This window comes from Macaca thibetana, chromosome 12, assembly GCF_024542745.1.
Source record: "Macaca thibetana thibetana isolate TM-01 chromosome 12, ASM2454274v1, whole genome shotgun sequence".
Taxonomy (NCBI): domain Eukaryota; kingdom Metazoa; phylum Chordata; class Mammalia; order Primates; family Cercopithecidae; genus Macaca; species Macaca thibetana.
In genome coordinates, this window is record NC_065589.1 from 94,457,087 (window position 1) to 94,484,173 (window position 27,087).

The 27,087-nt window shown below is 35.2% G+C and overlaps 1 protein-coding gene across 14 annotated transcripts in view; it reads right to left on the reverse strand.

Annotated features, from left to right (window-relative positions):
- MBD5 (methyl-CpG binding domain protein 5) overlaps window positions 1–27,087 on the reverse strand; it is a 503,218-nt gene that overhangs the window by 35,932 nt on the left and 440,199 nt on the right. For 13 of the 14 annotated variants that reach the window (XM_050752186.1, XM_050752177.1, XM_050752187.1 and 10 more), the window contains 4 exons: window positions 18,919–19,587; window positions 15,072–15,174; window positions 13,836–14,016; window positions 7,242–9,377 (listed from right to left, as the gene is read on the reverse strand). In XM_050752186.1, coding sequence (XP_050608143.1) covers window positions 7,242–9,377; window positions 13,836–14,016; window positions 15,072–15,174; window positions 18,919–19,031 — 2,533 coding nt within the window. In that variant the 5' untranslated portion in view covers window positions 19,032–19,587. The remainder of the gene's footprint in view (window positions 1–7,241; window positions 9,378–13,835; window positions 14,017–15,071; window positions 15,175–18,918; window positions 19,588–27,087) is intronic. The other variant, XM_050752183.1, reaches the window with a different exon arrangement.

The following is a 27,087-nucleotide window of genomic DNA, read 5'->3' on the forward strand; positions in this document are numbered from 1 at the left end:
GAAATAGTGAAATTTTCTCCTCTATATTTAAAGGACCGATTTTTAATGATAACAATAATAAATTGAAAGATAACTTTTATAAGAATACTAGATTTTTCCAGGAGACTTTATTTTCTCAAGCTTTAGTAAGAGGGAATGGTAATGTGTATTTACAAAAACATATCAAATCTCTATCTTTGTGCTCTGGATTCTGATGTAAATTGTTAACATTCTTTTATCAGCAACAGAAAGGAAATCTTAGGCACTAGAGGCTACTTTGTTCTCGTCACGGGAGGGAGGAAGGGGTCCCAAACCAAAGGACTTAGGAGAAGGTAGAGAAGATGGGGAAGGGAGCTATGGCAGTATCTAAGGAAATGCTCTCCACACTCAACAGGGTCAAGAGGATGGGGAGGAGAAAAGAGCAGTAGAAGGGATGCAGCTTGAGTCTTGGAATATGGTGTCTGTGTAGTTATGACTATATGACTATCAAGGGGATCAGTCTTTTCAGTCTTGTGGTGGTGATGGAGTCAGAGTCAGAAAAAGAGGTTTTTTGTTTTTTGTTCCTCCCCCCCCCCCCCGGTAATCATGTTTTGTTTCCTTTCTTAACACCTATAATTACTCTGAAAACTGTTGGAATTAACTTTAAAATGCTTGGGATTTTTCAGTTTACTCAAGTCATAGGTTTTTTTTTTTTTTTTTTTTTTTTTTTTTTTTTTTAAATGCCTCTTTTATTACATGTCTCAATATTTGTGGGAAAACAAATGTTGAGAAAGAGTATAAGTCCCTTGCTGGTAGAATTTCTGTTCTTTAATGTGCACTACAGTACCTAATAGTTAAAACGCTTCATCAGTCTTCCAACTGGAAGTCTTATCTCATTTTATTTAATGAGCAGAGTAGGCTGAGTTTCTAGATTATGAATATGCTTAGCTTTGTATCCTTTTACTGTTCCCTGTTTTACCTGCAGTGCTAAAACAGTGCCTAGCACATCCTAGGTGCTCAACAAGTATTTGCTGAATTACCTCATGGATATTCTAAAACAGTATTGAAATCTATTAGTGGGCTGCAAAATCAATTTAGTATGCCCCAACTAGTATATTTTTGATCAATGAAATAGAAAAGAAAATGTAAAGAACATTGCATGGCTAGGTTAGTATTTTGTGGAAGCTCTTTCTGTTAGCTTATATACTTGAGTGCTAGGTAATAATCTGTTTTGTGAGTCATTAAAATCATTTCAGTGGGTCATGGCTGTTATTAAAAATACCAAATAGAATAAGATAAAATAGAATGGGATAAAAAAACATCAGAAGTTATTACATGTAATAAGTATTTGTTTCATGAAACTTTTTGTTACACATTATAAATGTATGTCTAATGGACTGTAATGTAAGTTAATTTCCTATTGTGGGAAGAATTTTAAAAAGTTGAAAAATACTGCTTTAGGATCAGGCCTCTGAGTTGCTCAACTCTGTAGGAGATGGTCTACGCAGTTGTTCTCCAGGGAGCATATTTATCAGGCTACAGTGAGAAAGGGGTCCCTGTGGAGTTATGCAGCACTGGAGCCCTGCTCTAGTATGTCTGTGATGAATTCTCTCTCTTATACCTGTGCCCATGGGTCTTGGATAGATACTCCGGACTTCCCTGGACTAGCTCCAACCCCAGGAATACCTCAGCAACTCCTTCAGACTTCTGTTGTCTAGTTCCACTTTTAATCTGTAAAAAGGTGAGTTGTTACTTCGAATTTGCAAGTAGTATAAGGCTTAGAAATAATTTTTACTTTACTCTTGGCTTAGCTGGCATTAATGTTGTTTGATAGAAGTTCCTAGAAGGTAAGAATTTTATGATTTGAATTATTTAGTACTACATGCATGAGAAAACTAAATCCATTTTGATGACACCATAGGAGTATTTTTTAGCATTATTTTTTTGACTCAAACATTGCAGAATTAACATTACTCCATAGAATCTGGGTATGTTTTGCAACTGTGTAAATGTTTTTTGGACCACTTGATTTTAGTAATAATAGCTTAGGCATCTTCTAGAGAACTGAAGGATTTCTAGTGGGTTTATAAGTGAGCTCAGTGTATTGTAATGGAATAAAATTCTCCCAATTTGCACACTGGGACAATTTATTTCTTGAAAGGTACAAAATAGATCACTGAATCAGCAAACATCACCACTCTGAGTTCTGTCATCACCTTTGATTACATAGACTCAACGTCTACAGCTGAACATATTTTAACTCCTTCTTTTTTAATACAAGGAAACGTTAAACCTGGAATATGTAAAAAAAATAAGTGGGGTAACCCTGATATTAGGAGACCTTTTCAAACAACAAGGCATTGACTATATTAAGAATATCTTACAGCAAAGAATAAATGGCTCATTTTACAAAAATTTACTAAAATAATAGACATGGATTTTTATCACACAATCCAGAATTTAGTATAGTTCTGTTGTTTGGTTAAAAAACAAGTGCAGAGGACAATTTTTAACCTATAAACTTTGTGCATCAGATGGGGGATAAAATCTAAGCATTTAAAAATTTGAGTGAAAATACGTTCACTAGCAACTCATGTTTATTCAGTTACAGCCATCAAGGAGGCTCTTCCTCTTTCTTCAGTCTACATTAATCTATGTAACACTGAATTATTTCTATACAAACCTCTCATCTCCTGAGAAGGATACTTTATAGTATAATCCACCTTTGAGCATTTTTATCCCTTAATCTTTTTGCCCCTGTAGCTTCATCTAGAAAAAACAGGATGACAACTCCCTTTATTTTCTTTACTGCTATGTTCCAAGAACAAATGAACAAACAGGACATAAAAACCAAACTCATTACTTTGTAGTCTTTTACCCAAAGAGTTCTTTTGTGGTCTCACTATTTCATTGTCTTATACCTACCATATTAATGGCTGTCCTGAGTTTCAATCAAATGTATTTTGTGCTGAAAGAAAACTTACTTTTGCAGTTAAAAAAATATAAGTATATAAATACTCAAGAACACTTATTTATTTGTAGGCTTATTTATATTCTTGTCATGCATATCTTTAAGAGTTAAGGCAAATAAATGTTTGAATTATTTTCTCTTCTGGCACAAACCCATAGTGTGTCCCCTCAGAGGATTAAATTTTCATGTGTTTAAAAGAGCTGATTACTTTTTTTTTTTTTTAATTAGGAAAAAATAAGAGAACATAAAAGTCATTTTAAAGTGAAAAAAGTTATGTTGTGTTGAATGACTTAATGATTTTATCATACTGGAAGAAGGCAGGGCTGCTAATAAGTATGTTGGCAGAATAATCTAAATCTTTTTCCTTCTTTGAAAATTGTGAAAAACTGTAGGGCAAAGGAAAGGATGGGTCACCATGTGGATACTAACAGGGCTAAGTCCTCTGCAGGGGCTTGGGTTACTGGCATGTGTTTTTGTTATCTGGTAAGTACGTGTGCAGTAGTCAGAGGACTAAAGAGGCCTGGGCATTTTGAAGTTTGCTAGGCAAGGGTACTTGATTTTGGAGTTTTCCTTAAGCCGTAATATTATAGGACATGTGCTATAGCCACTCTCATGCTGAAATGTGTCTCTCTTTAAAAATGGAAAGTTGCTTTAAATGTATGCTACTGACGGATTTCCAGAACATACCTGCATTTGGCAGTTTGAGTGTTTGGACTGAGAATTGGGAACTTTGGGGTTTGGATGCCAGATCCAACAGAGATTTGCTTTACAACTTGAGGAATGTCACCAAGTATCCTACTGATCAGTTTCTAAATCTGTTACATGGAAATATTAAACTTTATCTGTAATTTGATATTGAAAAAGCCAGTGGAAATCTGTAAACTTTAAAATGCAAAGTATTTTGAAGCTTTAGTGGAGAGGCAACTTGAAAACACAAAGTAGAATTAATAAAGCCTTGTATATTCATAAGTTTTAGAAATTCTTCCAAGTATTTAATATCTTTTATCAGATTTTGTTACTATCTTTGCCTTCAATTCCCATACTTTAGTTGTATGTTTTAAATGTGCTCCATAGAATTCACATATAGGCCTAAAAATCAATATTTGGATTGTTTTGCATAGGAAAACTCTCTTTAAAAGAAGATTTAAAAATAGATTACCAATGGAACTAAGCATTTTTCAGAGCAAGTTATTATCTTGTTAATGTCTTAATGTAATATTTTTGAACTTTTACTTAGGAGAGTGGAAAAAGGCACTGGATTTAGCAGGAGGTCACCTGAGTTGTGTCTAAGCTCTGTAACCACAGAGTACAGCTGGACCATGTTACCTGATGGTTTCTTTCATCCTCACTGTGCTACCATGCTTGGAATGACATGATTAGCATCTGCATCTCTTTTAAAGGCCTACTGACACGTCACCTACTGGGAAACCCATTCTAATTTGAGTGAGGTGATAATTCATTAAAAGAAAGGTCACTAAATGTGATTCACTAATAAGGGGCAGTTTTCTTGACATTTTGGGTATTTCTTCTTCTGCACTGACATAAAAATTCTAGTCATTACTTGCTATAATACTGGCAAAAATAACTTTCATCTGAAGTATATCAATAGTTAACAAATGTGGCTTTTAACATGCATTAATGTGATTTAATTCATTATCTATTGAACATTTTAAAAGATTTTGAAAGGGAACACAATACTTTTGAGCACTAAATGTTTCAGATGAAGAATTTATGCAGCTGGGAGGAAAATGGATTTTAGAATCAGATGAACCTCAGTTCAAATCCTGAGGTTTTGTTACAGAACAGTTACTTTTTTTGAGCCTCAGCCTCCTGATCTGTAAAATTGAACAATAATACTTTATACTTTAGAAAACCGCACAGATTAGAAATAATACAGGGAAATCACCTGGTACATAATAGGTCCTTGATGATAGATAGCTATAGCAACATTTTAAGAATAAAATGTGGTTTTCTTCTAATGTCTTTCTGGTATCATAGGAATACTCAGTAATACTCCTACAGGGATAGCTGTGACTATCATTTACTGTCTCATTCTGAATGCCTACCTTTAAGGCTTAATGGTTATTTGATGAATGAATAAATGTCAGTGTAAATAGATATTTAGGCTAGGCAATTACAGTGATGGTACATTCAGTTGACACAGTTCACTACATGGCAAAAAGAAACATGGCATCAGAGACTGCTTCAATATTTAGCTCATCAAAAGAATTACATTCATTAGTAAATCAATCCGTTTTCATAACCAGCTGCACATCAGACCTATGAATGTTAATTAGTACTTAATTTTATTAGGTTTAACACTTAAAAAATTCATACTTAGGTATTTATTAAGCACATACTTCCTGTTAGCTTACACTAGTTGGTCATATCCATATCATTACTAGACATGTATCCTTATCCTTTTTAGCTATTTATATGCTAACACTTTTCTGACACTAATAAATTTTTAACCTATATGCTTTGACACCCCCAGCAGTAACAGTACAGGTCAGATGTTTTACAATGAAACAAACAAACAAAAATGACCAAAACAGTATTAAATAAGTCTAAACTTGACCATCAAAAGAAACAAGAATATAAGTAAATGTTGGTCTTTTCCATTATAGATGAATTGAAATACATCAATGAAATACATATACTTTGCACATGAACTTAGACCTGAAATGAAGTAAACTGAGGTAAGGGGTATCAAAATTGTATAATACAATGAGACTAAAAATGTCTCATCAAAATTATTTAAGGTATGCTCAATAAATACGGTGTATTTTAAATAGTTATGAACTCTGTATAACTTTTCTGCTAAATACATAAAATAAAATTTTCATTTGTGTCGAGTTATCTAAAAAGAAATATGATGAGTTAGTGAAAAGTTGGAAGCCCCCTATGAGATAAGTATACTGTTAGACACATAAAAAATAAAGTTTCATGAGATTCTTTATACTAAGAATATCAAGAAGGCACTAATAATTTCAAATATCTTCTAAACCATATATATATATTATATATATTTAACATAAGAGGTCATTGAATAGTTCTTCATTAAATAATGACATCAAAACATAACACATAACACAAGATGTGAAGGATGGCAGGTGTAAGTGGCAACACCAGGAAGAAAAAAGCTTTTACTATCAGCAACAAAGACATGTGGGTCAGAATGCTTTTCCAGCATGATGGTATTATACCTACACACTAGCTTATTATTAAAAAACTCAGCAGTTTTCTCATTTCCAGTAGCAATCTGGTTTTTATAGCACACTGTTTTCATGGTGAATAATAATGTCTTTACAATCATCTTTTATTTCCTCCTTGTCATTTCTCACAATCATTAGTGTTGAATTTTAAATATTTTTCTAATGTTTGCATAGTCAAATTTTCTGATGCCTAAGCACCTCTTAGGTGCTTCTGTACAGCTTTTATAACAATTTCTGAGGACCCTATTGCACAAAACACAGGTCTTTTTCTAATGTGCCTGCTTTTAAATAAATTTGTTTCCTTAATTAATAGTGGATGAAGAGATACAATAGATTTGGGTTCAAAACCTTAATGTCAATGGTAAAAATGGTTTAGTTCTACAAGAAGATCAAAAAGCAATTTCAAGATTAAAAATTCTGGAAATCAGGTTTTCAAGCCTTTTTTTTATTAGAAAACTTAAATTAGCTTTTTTTTTTTTTTTTTTTTTTTTTTTAAAACGGAGTAGCCAATATCCATTTTTGAGTTTTCTCAAACAAATAATAATAAAGGATAGCAAACTAGGAATAAGAAAACACATTAGAAGACAGCTTTCTACTTCGTACAACTTCTAGTTACCTTTTCTTACCCATTCACCTACTTCTGTTCAGCAGCAAGAAAAAAAATCCATTTATTTTTGCCTTTTTGGATTTTCCAAGATAAACTTCATTTACCTGAACACAAACGAAAGCTAGGGAGACGGCTTTTATATTGGCATAGACCAAGGACATGTCTCACGAACCAGGAAACCCTGCCTTGTATGGCTTATTTTGCATTTTGGAGTCCACTGGTTATACAACCAAGTGAAAGTCGAACAATATTCAAAATGACACAGATTGACAACAAATAATGGAAACACATGGAATCCTCTTAGCTGTTAATCTTTCAAATAGACAAATCCCTAGCATTCTGTAAATAACATTATAAATACTAAAGAAATGAAGAGAATTTCACAATGGGGAAAGGATCATTTCTTATCATAATAAATATTTTGGTACAAATTTTTAAAAAAGTAGAAAAGTTTAGTACCTTTGGGTACTTTTTTCTAATAAAACCATACCTGCTTCAGAACTTGTTTGATTATAGCTGCTAACAATGCTGTTTGGTATCACTGGAGTGGAGGACGTTGAAATTCTTGACTGAGGTGGATTGGGATGTAAGGAATTTCCTAAAGCCATGCCCGACTGACTGAGCATCCCACAGTTCCCGCTAGCCTGAATCTGATTTATTAAACCTGCAAGATGGTGGTTGGGGACTGGACTGTTACTGTGAACAAAGTTAGTGTTTGCATTGTGGCAGTGCACGGCTTCCCCTCTTAAAGGTATGTTCTGTGTCAGTGAATTCTGAAGAACACTAGAGTTCATACTGGGATCTGTAAAATGCAGCTGGTTAGCAGAGCAAGGCAAAGCAGTATTTGAGGCTCCACAACCCGGGGTACTATTGCTACTCAAGTGAGAGCTTTGACAACTCATAGACTGTAGTAACTGAGACATTGAACTGATGGGAAATGAACCCTGACCCTGCTTCCTTAGCAAGTCAGGTCCAGGTTTAGGAACTGCAGAACTATCCATTTGAGACTGTCTGAGCAAACTCAACACTGTCGTAGGTGGTTGTTTTCTTTTCCGCAGTGAGTCTTTTTGCTGAGACATCAGCTTATCTCTTAGTGCTGCTCGACCACTTTGCCCTTCACCTGTTGGGAGAAGCATGTTGGCAGTAGGAGGGAACATGGTGTTTAAAGTGCTATGTCCTTCAGTGTTGCCACTGCCGGCAACAGCTCCAGAATTGCTACTGCTGCTACTGTTGTTACCAGCAAGTTTGTTTTGATTTGCTAGCTGTGCTTTGGCTGCTGCTGAGAGTAAACTACTTGCTGGAAAGGAGGCAGCATTGTGCTGGTTCAAGATCTGATTTAAAGGCATTCCCAGCAAACCAGGCTGACTCTTTACAGAACCACTTCCGGCAGATGCAGTAGGAAAAGCTGCACTGCTTGGGGTATTTAGTACATTACTTATTCCAGCAATTAATGGGTTAGGGATATCCTTGTACTGATGATGTCCATCGGACTTGGTAGAAGGGCTTGATGGCATTGATGGCCTTGGGGACCCTATTGTTGACCTTGGTGACCTGGGTGGAACCTTAATACCACTACAAGTGGCCTGGGGTCCTACAGGTGGCATCATGAAATTTCCATGATCTGATGATGTGGAAGATGAGCGTGATCTTTGGGGCGATGCCTCAATCCTTCCAATTCCAGTCCCCATCATGTGCACTGGGGATGTCACTGGAGAAGGGGACAGGGAGGTTGAAGCTGAATGCTGAACTCTTTGTACATGACTCCCATGATTCATGTGGCCAGGTTTTACAGTTGGCAATGGGAGATTACTTGGCAAAGGAACAACAGCAGGAGGCATGCTTACATTCATCATAGGTACCTGAGAGTGGACATTTGAATGGAAACTGGTTGGATTAATGATAACGGGGTTCTGATTCACTGGTTTACTAGGAATAGGGTCAAGAATGCCAAGTGGATCTTTCTCAGATGTTAATGGCTTTTTCTGAAGAGCACAAGAAGGTGGAGGAGGGGGAGGTGGGCCTTGGGGTGGTTTGTGGTGGAACATTGCTCGTGGTATTTCCATATTAGTTGAAAAATTACACATTGGTTTTTTCATTACTGGACTCTTTGTAGTCAAGGTTGGGGAAAGAGGTATATTAGTCCTTCCAGCCATTGCACAGGATGACTGTACAGGAGAACCATGTAGCATTACTGAAGGTGGAGAAAGAGGAGTCCTATTCAGGTGAATAGGACTAGAATTGGGAGCTCCATGAAAACCAGGATTATTTCTTGTGAAAACATCAGGACTTCCAAGTGGGTCAGTCCTTGGAGAGATTGAACCATCTCCATATATCTGGGAACCTGATGACGCTGGGCTAGGCAGGCCTCCATGGCTGCCACGGAATGGAGATTTCTGTCCATGTTCACTGCTGCCCAATCTCTGTCGGGGGTAGACAGGGTGGAGTTCTTGTTGTTGGCTTCCAGGCAGTTCTTGTACATATAGCCTTCCCACGGCATTTGATGATCCAATCATTAACTTGAAAGGATTCTTACATTCAGGCATTACAGAATTTGTAATTCCTTCATGAGACTTATTTCTTACTGATCTTGGAGTTGCTGCCCGAGAAGGTACTACTGGAGTTGCATCTGATGTGAAAGAGAAAAAAAGAATTCTGTTAACAGTCTCAACTCTTTTGTGGGGGAGGGAGGGAAGGAATGGAGTAAATCAGGACGGGAGAGGGAGGAAGGACATCTGGAAATTTGAATCTGTAAATAAAAGCTGTGATTCTATGCAATTAAAAATAGTTCTATATATTAATACTATTTAAAATTTTGATTTAAAAAATGTACATTATTTTCCCTTTGTTGACCAAAGGTGCTCGGTAACTGCTCATTGTGCTTATTTACTTTTTATCTGTTGAGAAAGCATGGGCAGCTAAAGCAATACATAATGACATTAGCCATTCTAATAATATTTAGAATATGCAAAATCGAGACTGGCAGTCCAGATGGAAATGGTGATATTACTATTTTGTTGGATTTAGAATTTTTAAGAATGCAGTTACAATAGAAAATTGTGATCTGTGTGGCATAATATTTTCTTGGGTGATTTAAATGAATTGCCATTTTCACCACAAAATGTTCACCCTTATAAAAAATGTTTCTGTTATCTTACTGCAACCTTCTCAGAACAGGTATAGTAATATTTCTTTACCCCAACATTTTCACTATTAGAGTAAGACTTAATTTCTGTCTAATGGGACTCCAAATCTCTTATAATGGGAGTAATAAGAAGAATAAATGCAGTGATATTGCAAACTAACCCATGCTTAGTTTCACATCATGTTTCTAATGCTGTGATTTCTTTGCCCTTAATTAGTCATTGTTATAGAAACAGCCACAGCCTTTTACCTCAACTTAGGTAAAAGACTGCAATTCTTTCATTAGATAATTGGGCGTATTCAGGGTGGTATGGCCACAAACTTCAATTCTTTTATTAGGATAGGTTTCTCATGTAAAATTTAGTTGAAGTGCTAAAATCTTCAGTACTGGGTTCCAATTGCATATTCTCTTTTTACATGAGTGCATTTCTCCTTCCCTGGCTTTTTGGAATCCCTTCAGTTTTTCTGGAGATCAGACAGAATACAGGCAACAAAAGCAAGCAGACTCATCATACAGAATTTTCATTCTATCACATCAGAATTCTAGATTTCAGTTTTTTAGCCCCTTGCGATATCTAACTATTTTATAAAGTTATGCCTTTTAAAATGAAAATGGTAAATAAAATTTGTTTCATATGCCAATTCCCACCAACTGGTGGTAGCTGCTTAGAAAGCTGTGTTGGAAAGGAAGCTGAACTCTAGCTGGGCTCCATGAGAAAATGCCAATGAGTCTGTTACAGGCATAGGAGATGAGAATGGCACCATTCAAACTATACATCTGTCATACCTATTTTGAGACTTATATTAGCAAGTAGAGTTACATTCATCTACAATCATAGGTACGCTTACTTAAATGGATAATTACACATTTAAGATTAAATATATTTATCCTATCTGCTAGACACTATACAGGTCAAATCATATCATAACAATTTCTGAGATAGTGGTTCTCAACCTGGGGTCCAAATAAATCTACATAGGGCACATTCAACTAGTAAGAGAATGCAGTGAACATATGTTTTTCTTGGAAAACGTGGACTTTCTCATTTTATCATGGTAGAGGTTCTTTGATAGAATGATTTCTGGATATAATATATGAAAAGTTGAGATCCAATGATATGAGAGAATTACAGTAGGTAAACTCAACTGCAGCTTATTTTCTTGTTAAAAAGAGATTTTTAAAGTTTGTAATTAAAGGAATAAAATGAAAAATATTAATATTTTAGGCACTATGCTTGGCATATAGTGAGAACACTAATATCATTAGCATTATCCTATGACTGACCATGTTCTCTTTAGTGACAAAACAACCTACTTGTATTTTTTCTTAGGTGTCGGTGTATTTATATAATTATCTACAGTTCAGTGATTAAAAATACAGACACTGGAATTTTTATATTCGACTAACAGAATTTAGATAACAACTGTGATTCAGAAAAAATTTCTTCAAAACTTAGGGAAAAATAGTTACCATCTTAAAAACAATTGAAATACAAAATAAACAAAACTAAGGCTGATATTTTGTTACAGAGTTGGCAAGTGGAAATGCTAGGCACCCATCAAGTGCTTTCATGTATATTCAAGTAGACCTTCCATAAGAATAAACAGAAACAGATGCTTATGTATTTAAATAATGGGAGGTGAAAAACTACTAAGTCAGTCTTCTGAACTTTTAATTATTCAAATCTCAACCTTATGATAATATAGTTTAAAATTAGGAAACTAAAATAAATGCTATGTCTGAAGCTGGTAAAAGTAATCAATCCCATAAAGAGTATCATTTTAAAAGGGAATGGAGGTGTACCTATTATTACCTGTGCTAGTTAAATATTTACCTTTAATTTCAATAATTAAACTTGTATATATAGGTATGACAAAGAAGCCAGATCTAGATTCTGACAGGGTCTTTAGAAAGGCAATAAGAAGACTCTTTAGAAACGGATAAAACTATATGATATAATGTGATGTGAGAGCAACCACAGGTAAGAGTATGTCCATGGTAGTATGCAAAAAAAAAAAAAAAAAAAAAAAAGAAAGAAAACATAGTTACACCTCTTCACATGAATTCTAAGTGTGAATCTTTAATTACTTGCATGACATGGCAACTGTTCTTCTTTTATCCAAAGCAATCAATGATTTGGCCCCAATTTACCTACATCAGTCTAATCTATTCAAGTCAGTTTCTACAACATCCCTTATTATGCTACACTCATTATGGAGAAGGTTTTTCCTATCCGCCCTAGATGTCTAAATCCTACTATTTTCTAAGGCTGGTCCAAATCTGAGTTCTGCCATAAAGCCTTCTCTGATCACTACAGGTTATACTCTTCATCCCTATTTTTCAGAGTTCCGTTGGAAAGTATCAATAATCCCTCATAAATGCTTTGGTGTTTAGCCATATTTTATTCTGAATTAATATTCAAACATTAGATTATAATACTTTGGAGAGCATTCATATTCTATCCCTTACAAAGAGAAGTTCCTCAGTCCCAAAGTATAAAAAGTGTAATTCCATAGAGTACACATTGATCATAAAGGGAAAAGGGTACTTCAATAATGGGAAAATCAAATGGACATAGTTTTAACTAAGCAATCAAACTTAATGTTATCAAAATGGGATAAACCGACATTATGTGTCTACTGATGAGGAGCTAACATCATCTATACAGTATTCCTAGCAAAATGTGTTTAGCCTGAACATAAATATGAGGAAAATCCAAACTGAGGAACATTGTGCAAAGTTGGCCTAGACTCTTCAAAAAATTCAATGTCATGAAAAATTGAAAAAGACTTGTTAATTGATATAAAGACATGTAACCACTAAATGCTGTGTACAATCTTTGATTGCATTATAAATCTTTAAAAAGACTGACTTCTTTTTTTTTTTTTTTAATCGAGACAGAGTTTTGCTCTATCACCCAGGTTGGAGCACAGTGGTGTGATCATGGCTCACTGCAGCCTCCAACTTCTGGGCTCAAGTGATCTCCCACCTCAGCCTTCCGAGTAGCTAAGACTAAAGGTGTGAGCCACCACCATGCCTGGCTAGTTTTTTTTTTTTTTTCCTTTTTAAATTATTTTAGAGACAGGTCTTGCTGTGTTCCCTGGACTGGTCTCAAACTCCTAGCCTCAAGCGATCCTCTCACTTCAGCCTCCCAAAATGCTGAGATTACAGACATGAGCTACTGCACCTGGTCAAGACTGAATTTCTATGAAACTATGAGAGACACTGTTAGGACAATTGGAGAAATCTGAATATAGATTGCATGTTAGGTAATAATATTATATCAATGTTAAATTTCCTGAATGTGAGCCTTAAATTGTGTTTACGTAGGGGTGTGCCCTTGTACTCTGAAATATTTAGGGTTGAATTGTCACAATAACTGCAACTTCTGCAACAAAATGTAAGTTTAGATGAAGGATACTCCACGAACTATTCTTGCAACTTTTCTGCAGCTTTGAAATCTTTAAAAAAGAAAGCCCCCATGCATGCGCATATGTGGTGGTGGGGATATAAAAAGTTTTCAGCAAGGTGATTTCTGTTTAGTAGGTGTTTGACAAATAACTAAAAGAATAACACTGCTTTTGGGGACGTGATACCACACATTCCAATCCACCCCCGGGAAAAAGGCTACATTTATTTCTTAAAAACCAAGCGAAGATTTGTTAGCTCAGCTTTACACACTTGCAGAGCATTTGGATGTACTAATTAGTGTTTATTCTGCCTGTTTAACTGAATGCTCTGGGTAAGAAATTTTGGGAAATAACCTCACTGTATTTTTTCAGAACTAGTTTGCTATTTGTAATAAAATGATAGAACATACAGAATTTTAAAAGCATTGTGCATGCTTGAAAAGTAGAATGAGAAAATGCTTGGCAAAATGATTTCTAGCAACTCCTTCCCTAGGGAGAGGAGAATTCCTGAACCTTTCACCGTATTACATACTTGTTCCTCCTCCAGGACTGGTGAGCACCAGAGAAGGATGTGGGGCTTCCATGCTTTTATGAAGTGTGGCCACTGCAATAATTTTTCTTTTATGTATGCATAGCTTTGTGACATCTTCATCTGCCTTAACATCTTCTGCAGTTCTCTGTTTCACAGCAGCTCCAGGATCAAAATTAAACACCTGGAAAAAGCACAGCCTTTGTTTAGAATATGTCTGTAAAAACATTTAATAAAAAGATCCCTTTCTTTAAAAAAAAGTTGTGCATAGATTAAGCCATACATATGAATAAAACTTTCTCAAGTTTTTAAGAAAGGCAACTTTATATAACTTAGTAAGTACTTCTGCTGAACTCAAGCTTTTAGTGGCAAAGTAAATAATGAATATTATCCTAATTCTAACACAGCCAAGATAAACATATGAAAAGGTATAATATCTGATAATGTTCTAAATCTTAGATACCTCCTGATGTTCTAACAGTGTAAAAACAGATGAAATACACTTAAAAAAGACAAAACAAAAAGCTATGATATTTCTACATTTAACTTTTTCCTTGGCTTCATTTTATTACTATGTTAATATTATCCTGTCACTGATTTTGAAAATCTATTACTTGTTTTTTTAAAAATTTATTTATTATGTAAATCCTTTTCTTTGAATGTGGTGACACACAAATGAGAAGGAAAAATTGTCTAAACTTTACTTTTAAAATTAGCATTATAATAGACATTCACAAAATAATGACCTATTTCTATAGCAAATAATATTTTACCATTTTACATGATTTTACTTTTCACCTTACAAATTAGTAAAACAGTTTCATATTTTGGCTATGAGGGTTCAGTTTTGTGATTCTGAGAATATATGTGGCAGATTTATCAATGCCAGTGCTAACAATAACATTGCAGATTTGAGCAGTTACAGTAATGAGAGAAAATATTGCACTATTAAATGCTGAGCAATATTAGATATAGCTCTAATGAAAAGGTACAAAGGTGGTTTTAATGAAATATTTAATAGGAATATAGATTTGACATCTTTGAAAATGACTCTCAGACATGAATTATTTTCCACAATTTTTAAGTATTCCAAAATGCATGCAAAATATGATAATTAGACAAAGAATTAAAATGTATGATTGGAGAAGTAATAAAAAATAAAATGTGAAATGAGAAAGACAAATGTATAAAATACCTAAAAAATAAAATACTGCTGTAGATCTATTGTGAAACGGTTACCTTGGGAAGAATAAGAGGACATTCCAAGCCACACTTGCATGTTCCATCGGTAAGCAGGTATGTTTTAACCTGCTCCAAGCAAGATAACAAAGACCCACTGGGACTGTAAAAATAGTTTAAAAAACATCAGGAAATAATTTTGACTACACATATTATATGAAAAAAGGCATAATTTATAGTCTTACTGTCCTTTATGGGATATTTTCCCACTAGGGAAAAGCATTTTCTTTGTCAATATTATGTTAGCTACTAAATTATAGCCTTTAACACTATTGTGTTTTCTTTTGAACCAAAATATTTCTCAGAAAAATACAGATCTCCATAGAAAATTAAATAAAAGTATTTTGAAAACCAAGAGTAGACTAAAGGTGGTAAAAATGCTATTCTTAAGGACAGAAGCAGGCAAGAAAGGAACAAAGAAAAAGAAAACTACATGAAAGCAACGACTCTCATTTTAAACTAGAATATCTACTTTTAAAGCTCTTTGAGGAAAAACTGAAATTTAGAAACATACTGAGGTTCGAACCAGAAAGTTGGCAAGTCCACAAAAGTCGGAGTGAACAAGTCCCTGTTTATCTTGGAATCTAGAACCAAGTTGTCCCTATGTAAAAACAGGTTTCTTTTTTCTCCCCTTCACCCGTGTGTTTCTTTAAAGATATAATAGATCAGTTATATCTGAAGATACACTGAAGAGTCAAACTCTACAGAGAGAGAGACAGAGAGAGAAAGAGAGAGAGAGAGAGAGAGAGAGAGAGAGAGAGAGAGAAATTAAGCAGAGTTGACAAAAGATAGGAAACTTTTGAGGAAATAGGGTTTTAGGCAGCAGAAAGATGCCTTGCAGGTCTCTGGGCTAGTAATTGTGTAGGTGCTTCAATGTTACTAAGTTTCAGATCACAAAAGTCAGTAAGATATGTGAATACTCATCAATACAGACTAGATACTAATTCAAATGACAAGAGATGTCTCTGATTTTTATTTACAATGGGAGTTATTATATTTCATGTGAGATGGACAATCTGCATTTTAGGACTATATTAACATGTCAATGTTTTAAATTAAATACATATTATGCTTTGAAATTATATACTTTTCACTTGAGAATACCTTTCATTTATGACTATTTACCAAACCTTCACTTAAGCCCTCTGATCAAGTTCATCCAAAAACAATAATCTCCATTTCATATACAAAACATTACAATACTGGACACAGATTATTCTATCTCTACAAAAACACAAGTAGTATTTTTTTAAATCTATAAGTGAACCAGCTTTAAAATGCAATTCATATTTTATTTATGGACAGTTATGAAAGTAATTTCAGCATGTAGAAAATCTAAACAAAAATCCTCAACTTTGTCAAATTACTCATTTACTTAGGCTAATTTTTTTCAGGTGATATGCAGAGAATTCTCATTTTAGTGATGAGTTCAACCACAGCAGGGAAGGGCAAAAAGATATTTTTGCAGGTGTGGTGATTTCAATAAAATTAAATCAGGCCAAGCGCAGTGGCTCACGCCTATTACTCCAGCACTTTGGGAGGCTGAGGCAGGCGGATCCCTTGAGGTCAGGAATTTGAGACCAGCCTGGCCAACATGGTGAAAACCCATCTCTACTAAAAATATAAGCATTAGCCAGGCATGGTAGTGCGTGCTTGTAATTCCAGCTACTCGCGAGGCTGAGGCACGAGAAATGTTTGAACCCAGGAGGCGGAGGTTGTAGTGAGCCAAGATGTGCCACTACACTCCAGCCTGGGCGACAGTGTGAGACTTTGTCTCAAAAACAACAAGAAAAAAAGTATAATATCTTGTTGATTTTTCATGTGAAGCATTCATGAATTTGGTGAAAAGGAACTGCCCGACATTTTAACTTAGAAGAAAGTACATGGACTGAATCCTAGAGGAATTTAACTGTAAAATTAAACCTGAAGACAAGAATTCCTTAATTCTATTAAAGTACTCCAGACGCTTTAAAAACACTTCCTCTCAACAAGTCAGCTGGGTTCTTTCTTTCAGTTGTATCTCTTTAATTAATTTCTCAGAGTAATAATTAATGGAAAAAAATAGTTAAAAAACTTACAGCATAGATAAAGCTTAGAAGATTGGAAGTAGGTGGAAAATTTAATGTGTAGCCTCAATGCCACGCTGAGGCAGGAGCAGCTGGAGACTAACCTAAAAATTATGAGCAAACTGCACATTGAGCAGGGAGCTATAGAAGGAGCTATACATGTTCAAGTAGTAATTTAGTTATACACAAACAAATTAAATCTATACTGGTTAATTTAATTTGAGAGTGTTTTACCTAATCTAGGAAAGCTTGTTTCCAAAATAATTATCAATATACAGATTTGAAGTTGAAGAACCCATACTAACAAGGATATCAGATCGTATAAAGTCTAGTCAGACTTGGAAAATCATGAACATGATAACTGACAGTTTCTTAGACTTTAACTTGGTTTTTGACTCCTAGACTTAATTTGGTTTTTGCTTGCAGAAATTGAAAAAGCTCATTTATCTTTCATAGGAATAAAAATGAAGTGAAAAAAATTATCCAGATTTTAGAGTCTTTTGTTCTATGCTGAATATACATTTGCTCTTTACAAACTAGAACAAACATAAGTATAAACGTATAACACAGATAACTTGCTATATTATATTTATAACAAAGTATTTCTGGTAGTTTGTTAACAGCACTGGCAATAGAAACTCTGAAGAAGTTATCTCATGTGTGTTTGTTCATCTTATCTACCATGGGATGAGCTTCATATTCTCTGCTTTCTTATCCCTTCACCCCAATAAATATGGATCACATCTTTAATATTATAGAAGTAAAATTTATGTGACAAAATGCTTTTAATTGGCAACTAGATTTACCTCAAGAAATGCCTTACACACAACAAGCAAACAAATTCAAGACAGAATCTGAACTGACTTTCTGAGTTATTATGCCATAAAATAGTCTGTGTTTACATAACCAAAAATATCTCATTTCTATAAATACATTCTTGCTGGACTGGCAAATTCTGTTGAAGCTAGGCTATAAATAGTCACACTGAGAGTAATAGCATCCATTTAATAATGGAAGGTGATACCTTTTAAAAAGTTATAGTCTGTTTCTGAAAGTTTTTCATTACATCACAAAGAAAGATTTATGGTATCTTCTTTCATACACTTACAGAAAAACTATGAAGTAGGGAACTTAGATGTCAACTATTTAGTAAGTAAGACTAAAACTTCTTTTTAACAGTTTAATCATTCCATTCAACTTGTTCTACAAGGGATGTATAGCACTGACGTTGAAAAGAGTAGGCATTTTATTTGTATGACTATTTACTTGTAAGATGCAGAGCCTTCTCCATGACTTTTTCACTTTTACTATTACGTTCAAGGAAATAGATTAAAGACTATGCAGAAAAAAAAGAAATGTATTTTTAGTTAACAGAAGGCATTAAGAAGTCTAATAACTGAAACTTTCTATGTATAAAAACTCAATTTTATCAAAAAAGCCAGCTGACATACTCTGAAGGACAGAGTAATTCAAGTCAAGTGATACTTCAAGTATTTTACATTCTCCTGTGAATGTGGTAATGATGATTGCATGTTTCTTTTAGAAATCATCATATTTTTCTTTATTCTTGTTACAGAGATAAGCAGAACGACACCTTACATAAACAAGTAATGCACAAAAATTCTCTGGAAATCTAAGGTAATTAAATACTCTCATATGTTTCTAGCACAAAGGTCACTTATTCACATTTATATGAGGAGCCATCAGTCACCATGTTTGGTTCTCTCCTTAGTCTTTGGAGTGCAACTTTGCAGGTACCACAGGTAATAATAAGAACTTACCTGACATAAAGCACTCCATTTTGATCCACACGACGCTGCCAACCCACAGGAACTTGTATAGCTGGAAGACCTCCTTCCTTGTCCCCTCCGTCACACTCTTTGCCTCCATTCATTTTCTGTGTCTGCTAGGGACTCTCCAAAGATATCAGCAATAAGATGATATCCTCATATTACAGAGCATGATGGCCTTCAACAGTGGGCCAGTGCAGCACGGTTTTTCCCAGACTGTACAAAACTCATTGGGAAGCTTCAGCTCAGTTTGGAACCAAGTCCTTGAAATCTGCCATTGTGAAAAAAATCAGCTTCCCATTATAATCTACATTAAATAACCAATATTTAATTCCTAAGGATGGTCTACATGGGTAAAAATGAGTGCTTCTGACTAAGGAAAATCATAATTCACCAATGCTGGTACCTGTGTGAACTGGGGGTGGGGAGTGTAAAGTTTTTAGTTCAACATTTGTCTTGAACCTTGATGTCGTACTAAAACAATCTCTATTGTTTAGAAACTGGTCTCATTTTTACAGTGTGAGTCAGTTAATATTTCCAGGTACCCGCCTTTATAGGCCACATTCTTTAAACTTTCTCTTTATCTTCCAATCTGAATCCAAGGTGTTGCAGGTTGGTTCATCTGATGTTTTCATGACTTCAAAATTCCAATAATGTAGCCTGAAACATATGTAAATATGTGAACTTGTATATTTAATGTTGAAAACTGAGATGCTTTACAATTTTAAAATAGAATAAACTATGAAGTGTACCCAATGACGTTGATGTCCTTTGCTATCAAAATCATATGTCAAATTCAAGTTGTTTCCTTCTTCCAACTTAGTCCACTTACTCCAATTAAACCAATTTACTTGCTCTTCAGCATATTCAGCTTTCTAATTACTGGAGACAGACCCGTAATTATGGCATTACATATACGCATACACTCAAACATACACACGTACACATAAGGCCTCCTTCTAACTTGACATAAAAATATATCCATCACTTCTTATGACCTGTAAACTACAGAGATGTGTGTTAATCCAGTCATATTTTAATAACTTCTTAATATTATATAACCCTTTGATTCAGTTTTCTTTTCTAATCATTATACAGTTTTGGTCTAGAAGAGAAAATGTTTATTTTTTTTTAAATAAAAAGTTAGAAGGAAATAAATTTATAGTACTTTTCCAAATATAAGAGGCGGTTTCCCTCCAATATTACTGAATATGAGTGTAATCTGCTTTATAGTCAAGAGTTTACAAAATTCCTTATATTATGGGGTGCTCTTTTAATTCCCTTATTCAGTTACGAGGTGCTATTTGAGGAGGACATACTAGCTTGAAACTGCCATAATCAATGATAGTGTGGAATGCTTATAAAGGTTATCTTGATTGAGCTATTAAATAAAAAATCATGGCAAGTAAATTTGTAGAAGATTTAGTACCCAGTCTTGTGGAGAATGCAACTTCACAGTTGTTAGTATTATTTGTTTTTATAAAGAAGCCTTTTTATGACCAATTTAATATACTGTATATAGTTACATTGTGGGATTCATGAAACTACACTAAAGAATGGATGAAAAACAATTATCATAGTGTTGAATGAATGGGACTTTTGGTTTGTGATAAATATTTCAGTGGCAGCATTGTCCATAGATTCAAAAAGTACTATATTTCAAAAAATTTAAATGGAAGTGAAGATACACTCTGAAAAAGTGTGTTAAATGACTTGAGATTCATATGAAAGTATTAAATTAAAATCATTTCAAAATATGTAAGTGAAAAAGCTAATGTATTATTTTAGACAACATGCATTTCAAATACGCATGTATAACTTAATCAAGTAACAAATTAAGCACTGTAAATAGACACACAACTACTTAACTACATTCCTAAAAGTCTGTGTATTTAAGTTGGCCCAAACCCTTGTTTTGGATTTCTCCTTAGGAAAGCAGGAGACCATCTTGTGGTAAAGGCCATCATATATTCAGGTATATGCCTTATTTGCAGGCATTTTGATATATAAAAGGCATCATATATTCAGGTATATGCCTTATTTGCAGCCTTGGCTCTGAGGCAGGTTAAGAGTGTTGTAATGAAGCATCTACTCACAACTGAAAGCAAGGAACTGTGGGTATGGACGTGGCAAACACTGGCAGGCAATGGGGAAAATATCAAAAATTTACTGGGAAAAATTTTGGAGTATAAAGAAAAGTACCAAGTAGTAGCAGTCCCAATAGGGTCTCAAGCTGGTAATTTGCATCACTGGCCCCAGTCCACTGTGCTATGCTTCTCACAGAAATGTCCTACCTGCAGGCATAACATCTTCCACTCACTATACCTTTGACCATGACTCCAGCTGTTCATGTCTGTGTTTATTCACATTTCATTCAACAGTTACTGAGTAGCTAATATATGTGCTAGATACTATGCTAGGTGCTGGGAGTACAAAGATGGTAAGTACTGTGGTCTGAATGTCCGTATTCCCCCCAGAATCCACAGGTTGAAATCCCAACCCCCAAGGTGATGGTATTAGGAGATAGAGCCTTTAGGAGATGATTAGGTCATGGGGGCAGAGCCATCATGAATGGCATTAGGCCATAAAGAGCTCTCTTCCAACATGTGAGTTTACAGCGAAAAGACCATATGCACCAGAAAGTAGTCCCTTACCAGACACTGGATCTGCCAGTGCCTTAATCTTGCCAGCCTCCAGAATTATGATACAAAAGTTTATGTTGTTTATAAGCCATCTAGTTTACGGTGTTTTGTTATAGCAGCCTGAATTAAGACAGCAAAATACTATTTATCCAAAGCCCAGTGTAATATTTGGCTCTCATGAGCTACTCAATGTGGAAGAACAGAAAGGAAAGAGGACGGGAGGGATGAGGATGGGTCAATCCCTGTTCACAAGGAGTTTGTGGCCTCATGGAATTTCTAGTGCTTGTGAAAGTGGTATGAACTTTGTGCCATCCTGGACCCCTAGTTTTGTCAAATAGCAACAGACTCTGATGACCAAACTTGTTTTTTTATAGTCCCTTTTCATGCCTGTTTTACTACCTTGCTTTTCCAAAGAAATCTCTTCAGTGGTCTCATCATTACACTGGGCCCATTCCCATTTTCCCTACTTTTCAGCTTTCTGTTTGATACCTTTTTTTTTCTTCCTGCCTGCTCTTAAATGTGGCTCTAACTTCCCTGAGACTGGCTGGCTCACTCCATTAAGTAATTTGTGGATCTGCCAGATAATAACATTGCAGTGATTGCTGCCAAATGCTTCCCTCACATTTCAGTAATCAAAAATACCAATATCTGATGGCTGGGTTTTGCTTAAACCAGCAGTTCTCTAACATGGTTCTGGGACAAACATCATTATTGCCAGTAACACCGGGGAACTTGTCAAAAATGCAAATTCACAGGCAGACTTAATGAATCAGAAACTCTGGGGACAATCTATTTTTTAGTAAACCCTCTAGGTTCTTGTTCTGATGTCTGTTCAAAGTTTGATGCCTGATCAAGACTGACACCCTAATCCGTCTGCCTCTCTTCCCAAGAAAAGGCTGGTTTCATAGCTTTACATCTTGCAGGCAGCCAGCCCTCTAATTTCTTTTGTTCAGGGTTTGGGGATGGGGTATGGGAGGATCAGCCCTTTTTTGCTGCTACTTCAGCCTTCCAGAGGCAGCACAATTGTAAGGGTCTTAGGAAGCCCTCATAGCAAAAATCCAATATAGTTGTCATTTATCTGTTAAGTGGCATTTTTTTTTTCTCAACATTCATCTTGTGAATTTGGAAAATACAGAGAAGTTTGAAGATGAAAATAAATACTGAACTGTAATCTCACTGCTGAATAATAACCATGGAAAATACAAAAAAACTATAAAACTCCAATTAAAGAAATAGAAGAGGATACAAACAAATGGAAAGCTATTCCATGCTCATAGATTAGAAGAATTAATATTGCTAAAATGACAATGCTACCCTAAGCAATCTACAGATTCAGTGCAATCTGTATCAAATACCAATGACATTCTTCACAGAAACAAAAAAGTCCTAAATGTCTGTGGAACCATTGATATGCTTCTTTTCAAACATTTGTTTTTAGAAAGTTTTAAAAGCTTACATAAAAAATGAGTTTAGTAAACAACAACGTCCACTACTCTAAATTTACAATGTAAACATTTTGTCATTTTTGCTTATTTTAAAACATAAGATGAAAACATTGGCCGGGCGCGGTGGCTCAAGCCTGTAATCCCAGCACTTTGGGAGGCCGAGACGGGCGGATCACGAGGTCAGGAGATCGAGACCATCCTGGGTAACACAGTGAAACCCCGTCTCTACTAAAAAAATACAAAAACTTAGCCGGGCGAGGTGGCAGGTGCCTGTAGTCCCAGCTACTCGGGAGGCTGAGGCAGGAGAATGGCGTGAACCCGGGAGGCGGAGCTTGCAGTGAGCTGAGATCCGGCCACTGCACTCCAGCCTGGGTGACAGAGCGAGACTCCGTCTCAAAAAAAAAAAAAAAAAAAAAAAAAAAAAAAATAAATAAATAAGATGAAAACATTACAGATGAAGTTAAATACTACCCCCACCCCCATCCCATTTTCCTTTTCAGCCCAATCCCCTCCCTTCCACCCCAGAAGCAACCAGTATTATGATTCTCGTCTGTATCCTTTCAGGTCATGTTTTAATATGTTTGTTTCCTATATATGTATACATAAACAATATTTTACTGTTATATGTATTTTGAAATTTTATATAAATACTGGTATATGGTACATATAATTCTGTAACTTGCTTTTCTAAAATTCAACATGTTTTGAGAGCCATCTCTATTGAGGTATATAGATTTATCTCTGTTGCAGATACAGGATTCCAATTCATGAATTTTTAACCTCAAAATTGTATTCTATCATATGATTATACAACTATTCACCTATTTGTAAATAATCATGTTAATGGATCTGCACATTTTCAACTTTACAGATATTGCCAAATTGTTCTCTGAAGCAGTTGTACTGATTCCAAATATTTTCTATGTGTAAATGTGTGTCTTTTAAATATTGAATCATTACCACTTTTTTTTCTTCCTGGGCATTTTACTATGACATTAAACACTTTTCCAAAACATGATCTTTAATTGTTGGGTATAACTTTGTCATAAATATATATATAATTTCTTTACTAATTTTCCTTTGGTGGACATAGATTTTTCTCCCAAATTTTCACAATGACAAATAAATCTCATAAAAATATTCCTGTACATATATCTATGCCCATCTTGATAACTCATTTAAAATTATTTGATAGCATAGAATTGCATAATTCTAGGGTCCTTACATTTCTTAAAGTGCCAGGAGGGTAGAACTAGGAAATCATTTCAGGCCATGTTTCTTAAACTTTTGAAACTGAAGCATACCTTCTTTTGCTAAATATTAAAATCGATTCTACTTGCTTTCAGGATTCTGATAACTTCACCTTCTATATAGACTCATCCAAGATGTAGTCAGGCTTTACTTTTATAATTTTATAATTATGATATTATGAAAACTAAAGCTTCTCCTGTTTTCCAAATTTAACACTTTAATATTACTATGCTTTTAGAAGTATCTATTTCACAGCATCTTGCCTCACCTCTCCAAAGACCCACCTTGCTTATATGGTTTCATTTAAGCCCAATAAGCATAGGTCAAAACATAAAAGATTTTGTGATATGAAGGTACCTCCATCTTACTAAGACTCAGGATCCACAATAGGTCTTATACTTAGGACTTAATTTATATTTATTTCACAAACAGTTCTGTAGCAATAATAATGAGATGCAAAATTGTGTGCGTGTGTGTGTGTGTGCATGTGTGTATGTTCTGAGGGACATACCTGCCACGATTCCACCAATGTTTTCAGTTTCCTGATTCCTTTAAATATGCAAATTAGTCTCTGGAAATGGCTTTTGGTGGAATGAATTTTAGCAACTGGATTTTCTTCTTTACATTAGCGTCTTCTAACCATTCAGCATTCAAATTAGACATCATCTCCTCAAAAAGACCGTAATGTAAACTCTAGGGGTACTCTCTCACACTTTGTTAATTCACTGATACTTTTATTATCTGATGATGATTATTATTGCTTATCATTTATTTGTGTGTTTATTGACTAGCTCTCCCCATTGGAATGTAAACAGTCTAACAGCAGGACCTTGTCATATTCCCAGTTCCTGGTATAATCCCTAGCATACAGTAGGTGCTTAAATACTTCCAAAAGACTGTGCATATTCTAATTAGTCAGTATAATTTTAAATTCTGATTTTTTTAAAAATTTATTATTATTATACTTTAAGTTGTAGGGTACATGTGCCTAATGTGCAGGTTTGTTACATATGTATACTTGTGCCATATTGGTGTGCCGCACCCATCAACTCGTCATTTACATCAGATATAACTCCCAATGCAATCCCTCCCCCCTCCCCCCTCCCCATGATAGTCCCCTGTGTGTGATCTTCCCCTCCCTGAGTCCAAGTGATCTCATTGTTCAGTTCCCACCTATGAGTGAGAACATGCGGTGTTTGGTTTTCTGTTCTTGTGATAGTTTGCTAAGAATGATGGTTTCCAGCTGCATCCATGTCCCTACAAAGGACACAAACTCATCCTTTTTGATGGCTGCATAGTATTCCATGGTGTATATGTGCCACATTTTCTTAATCCAATCTGTCACTGATGGACATTTGGGTTGATTCCAAGTCTTTGCTATTGTGAATAGTGCTGCAATAAACATACGTGTGCATGTGTCTTTATAGCAGCATAATTTATAATCCTTTGGGTATATACCCAGTAATGGGATGGCTGGGTCATATGGTACATCTAGTTCTAGATCCTTGAGGAATCGCCATACTGTTTTCCATAATGGTTGAACTAGTTTACAATCCCACCAACAGTGTAAAAGTGTTCCTATTTCTCCACATCCTCTCCAGCACCTGTTGTTTCCTGACTTTTTAATGATTGCCATTCTAACTGGTGTGAGATGGTATCTCATTGTGGTTTTGATTTGCATTTCTCTGATGGCCAGTGATGATGAGCATTTTTTCATGTGTCTGTTGGCTGTATGAATGTCTTCTTTTGAGAAATGTCTGTTCATATCCTTTGCCCACTTTTGGATGGGGTTGTTTGTTTTTTTCTTGTCAATTTGTTTGAGTTCTTTGTAGGTTCTGGATATTAGCCCTTTGTCAGATGAGTAGATTGCAAAAATTTTCTCCCATTCTGTAGGTTGCCTGTTCACTCTGATGGTAGTTTCTTTTGCTGTGCAGAAGCTCTTTAGTTTAATGAGATCCCATTTGTCAATTTTGGCTTTTGCTGCCCTTGCTTTTGGTGTTTTAGACATGAAGTCTTTGCCCATGCCTATGTCCTGAATGGTACTACCTAGGTTTTCCTCTAGGATTTTTATGGTATTAGGTCTAACATTTAAGTCTCTAATCCATCTTGAATTAATTTTCGTATAAGGAGTAAGGAAAGGATCCAGTTTCAGCTTTCTACTTATGGCTAGCCAATTTTCCCAGCACCATTTATTAAATAGGGAATCCTTTCACCATTTCTTGTTTCTCTCAGGTTTGTCAAAGATCAGATGGCTGTAGATGTGTGGTATTATTTCTGAGGACTCTGTTCTGTTCCATTGGTCTATATCTCTGTTTTGGTACCAGTACCATGCTCTTTTGGTTACTGTAGCCTTGTAGTATAGTTTGAAGTCAGGTAGCGTGATGCCTCCAGCTTTGTTCTTTTGACTTAGGATTGTCTTGGAGATGCGGGCTCTTTTTTGGTTCCATATGAACTTTAAAGCAGTTTTTTCCAATTCTGTGAAGAAACTCATTGGTAGCTTGATGGGGATGGCATTGAATCTATAAATTACCTTGGGCAGTATGGCCATTTTCACGATATTGATTCTTCCTATCCATGAGCATGGTATGTTCTTCCATTTGTTTGTATCCTCTTTGATTTCACTGAGCAGTGGTTTGTAGTTCTCCTTGAAGAGGTCCTTTACATCCCTTGTAAGTTGGATTCCTAGATATTTTATTCTCTTTGAAGCAATTGTGAATGGAAGTTCATTCCTGATTTGGCTCTCTGTTTGTCTGTTGCTGGTGTATAAGAATGCTTGTGATTTTTGCACATTAATTTTGTATCCTGAGACTTTGCTGAAGTTG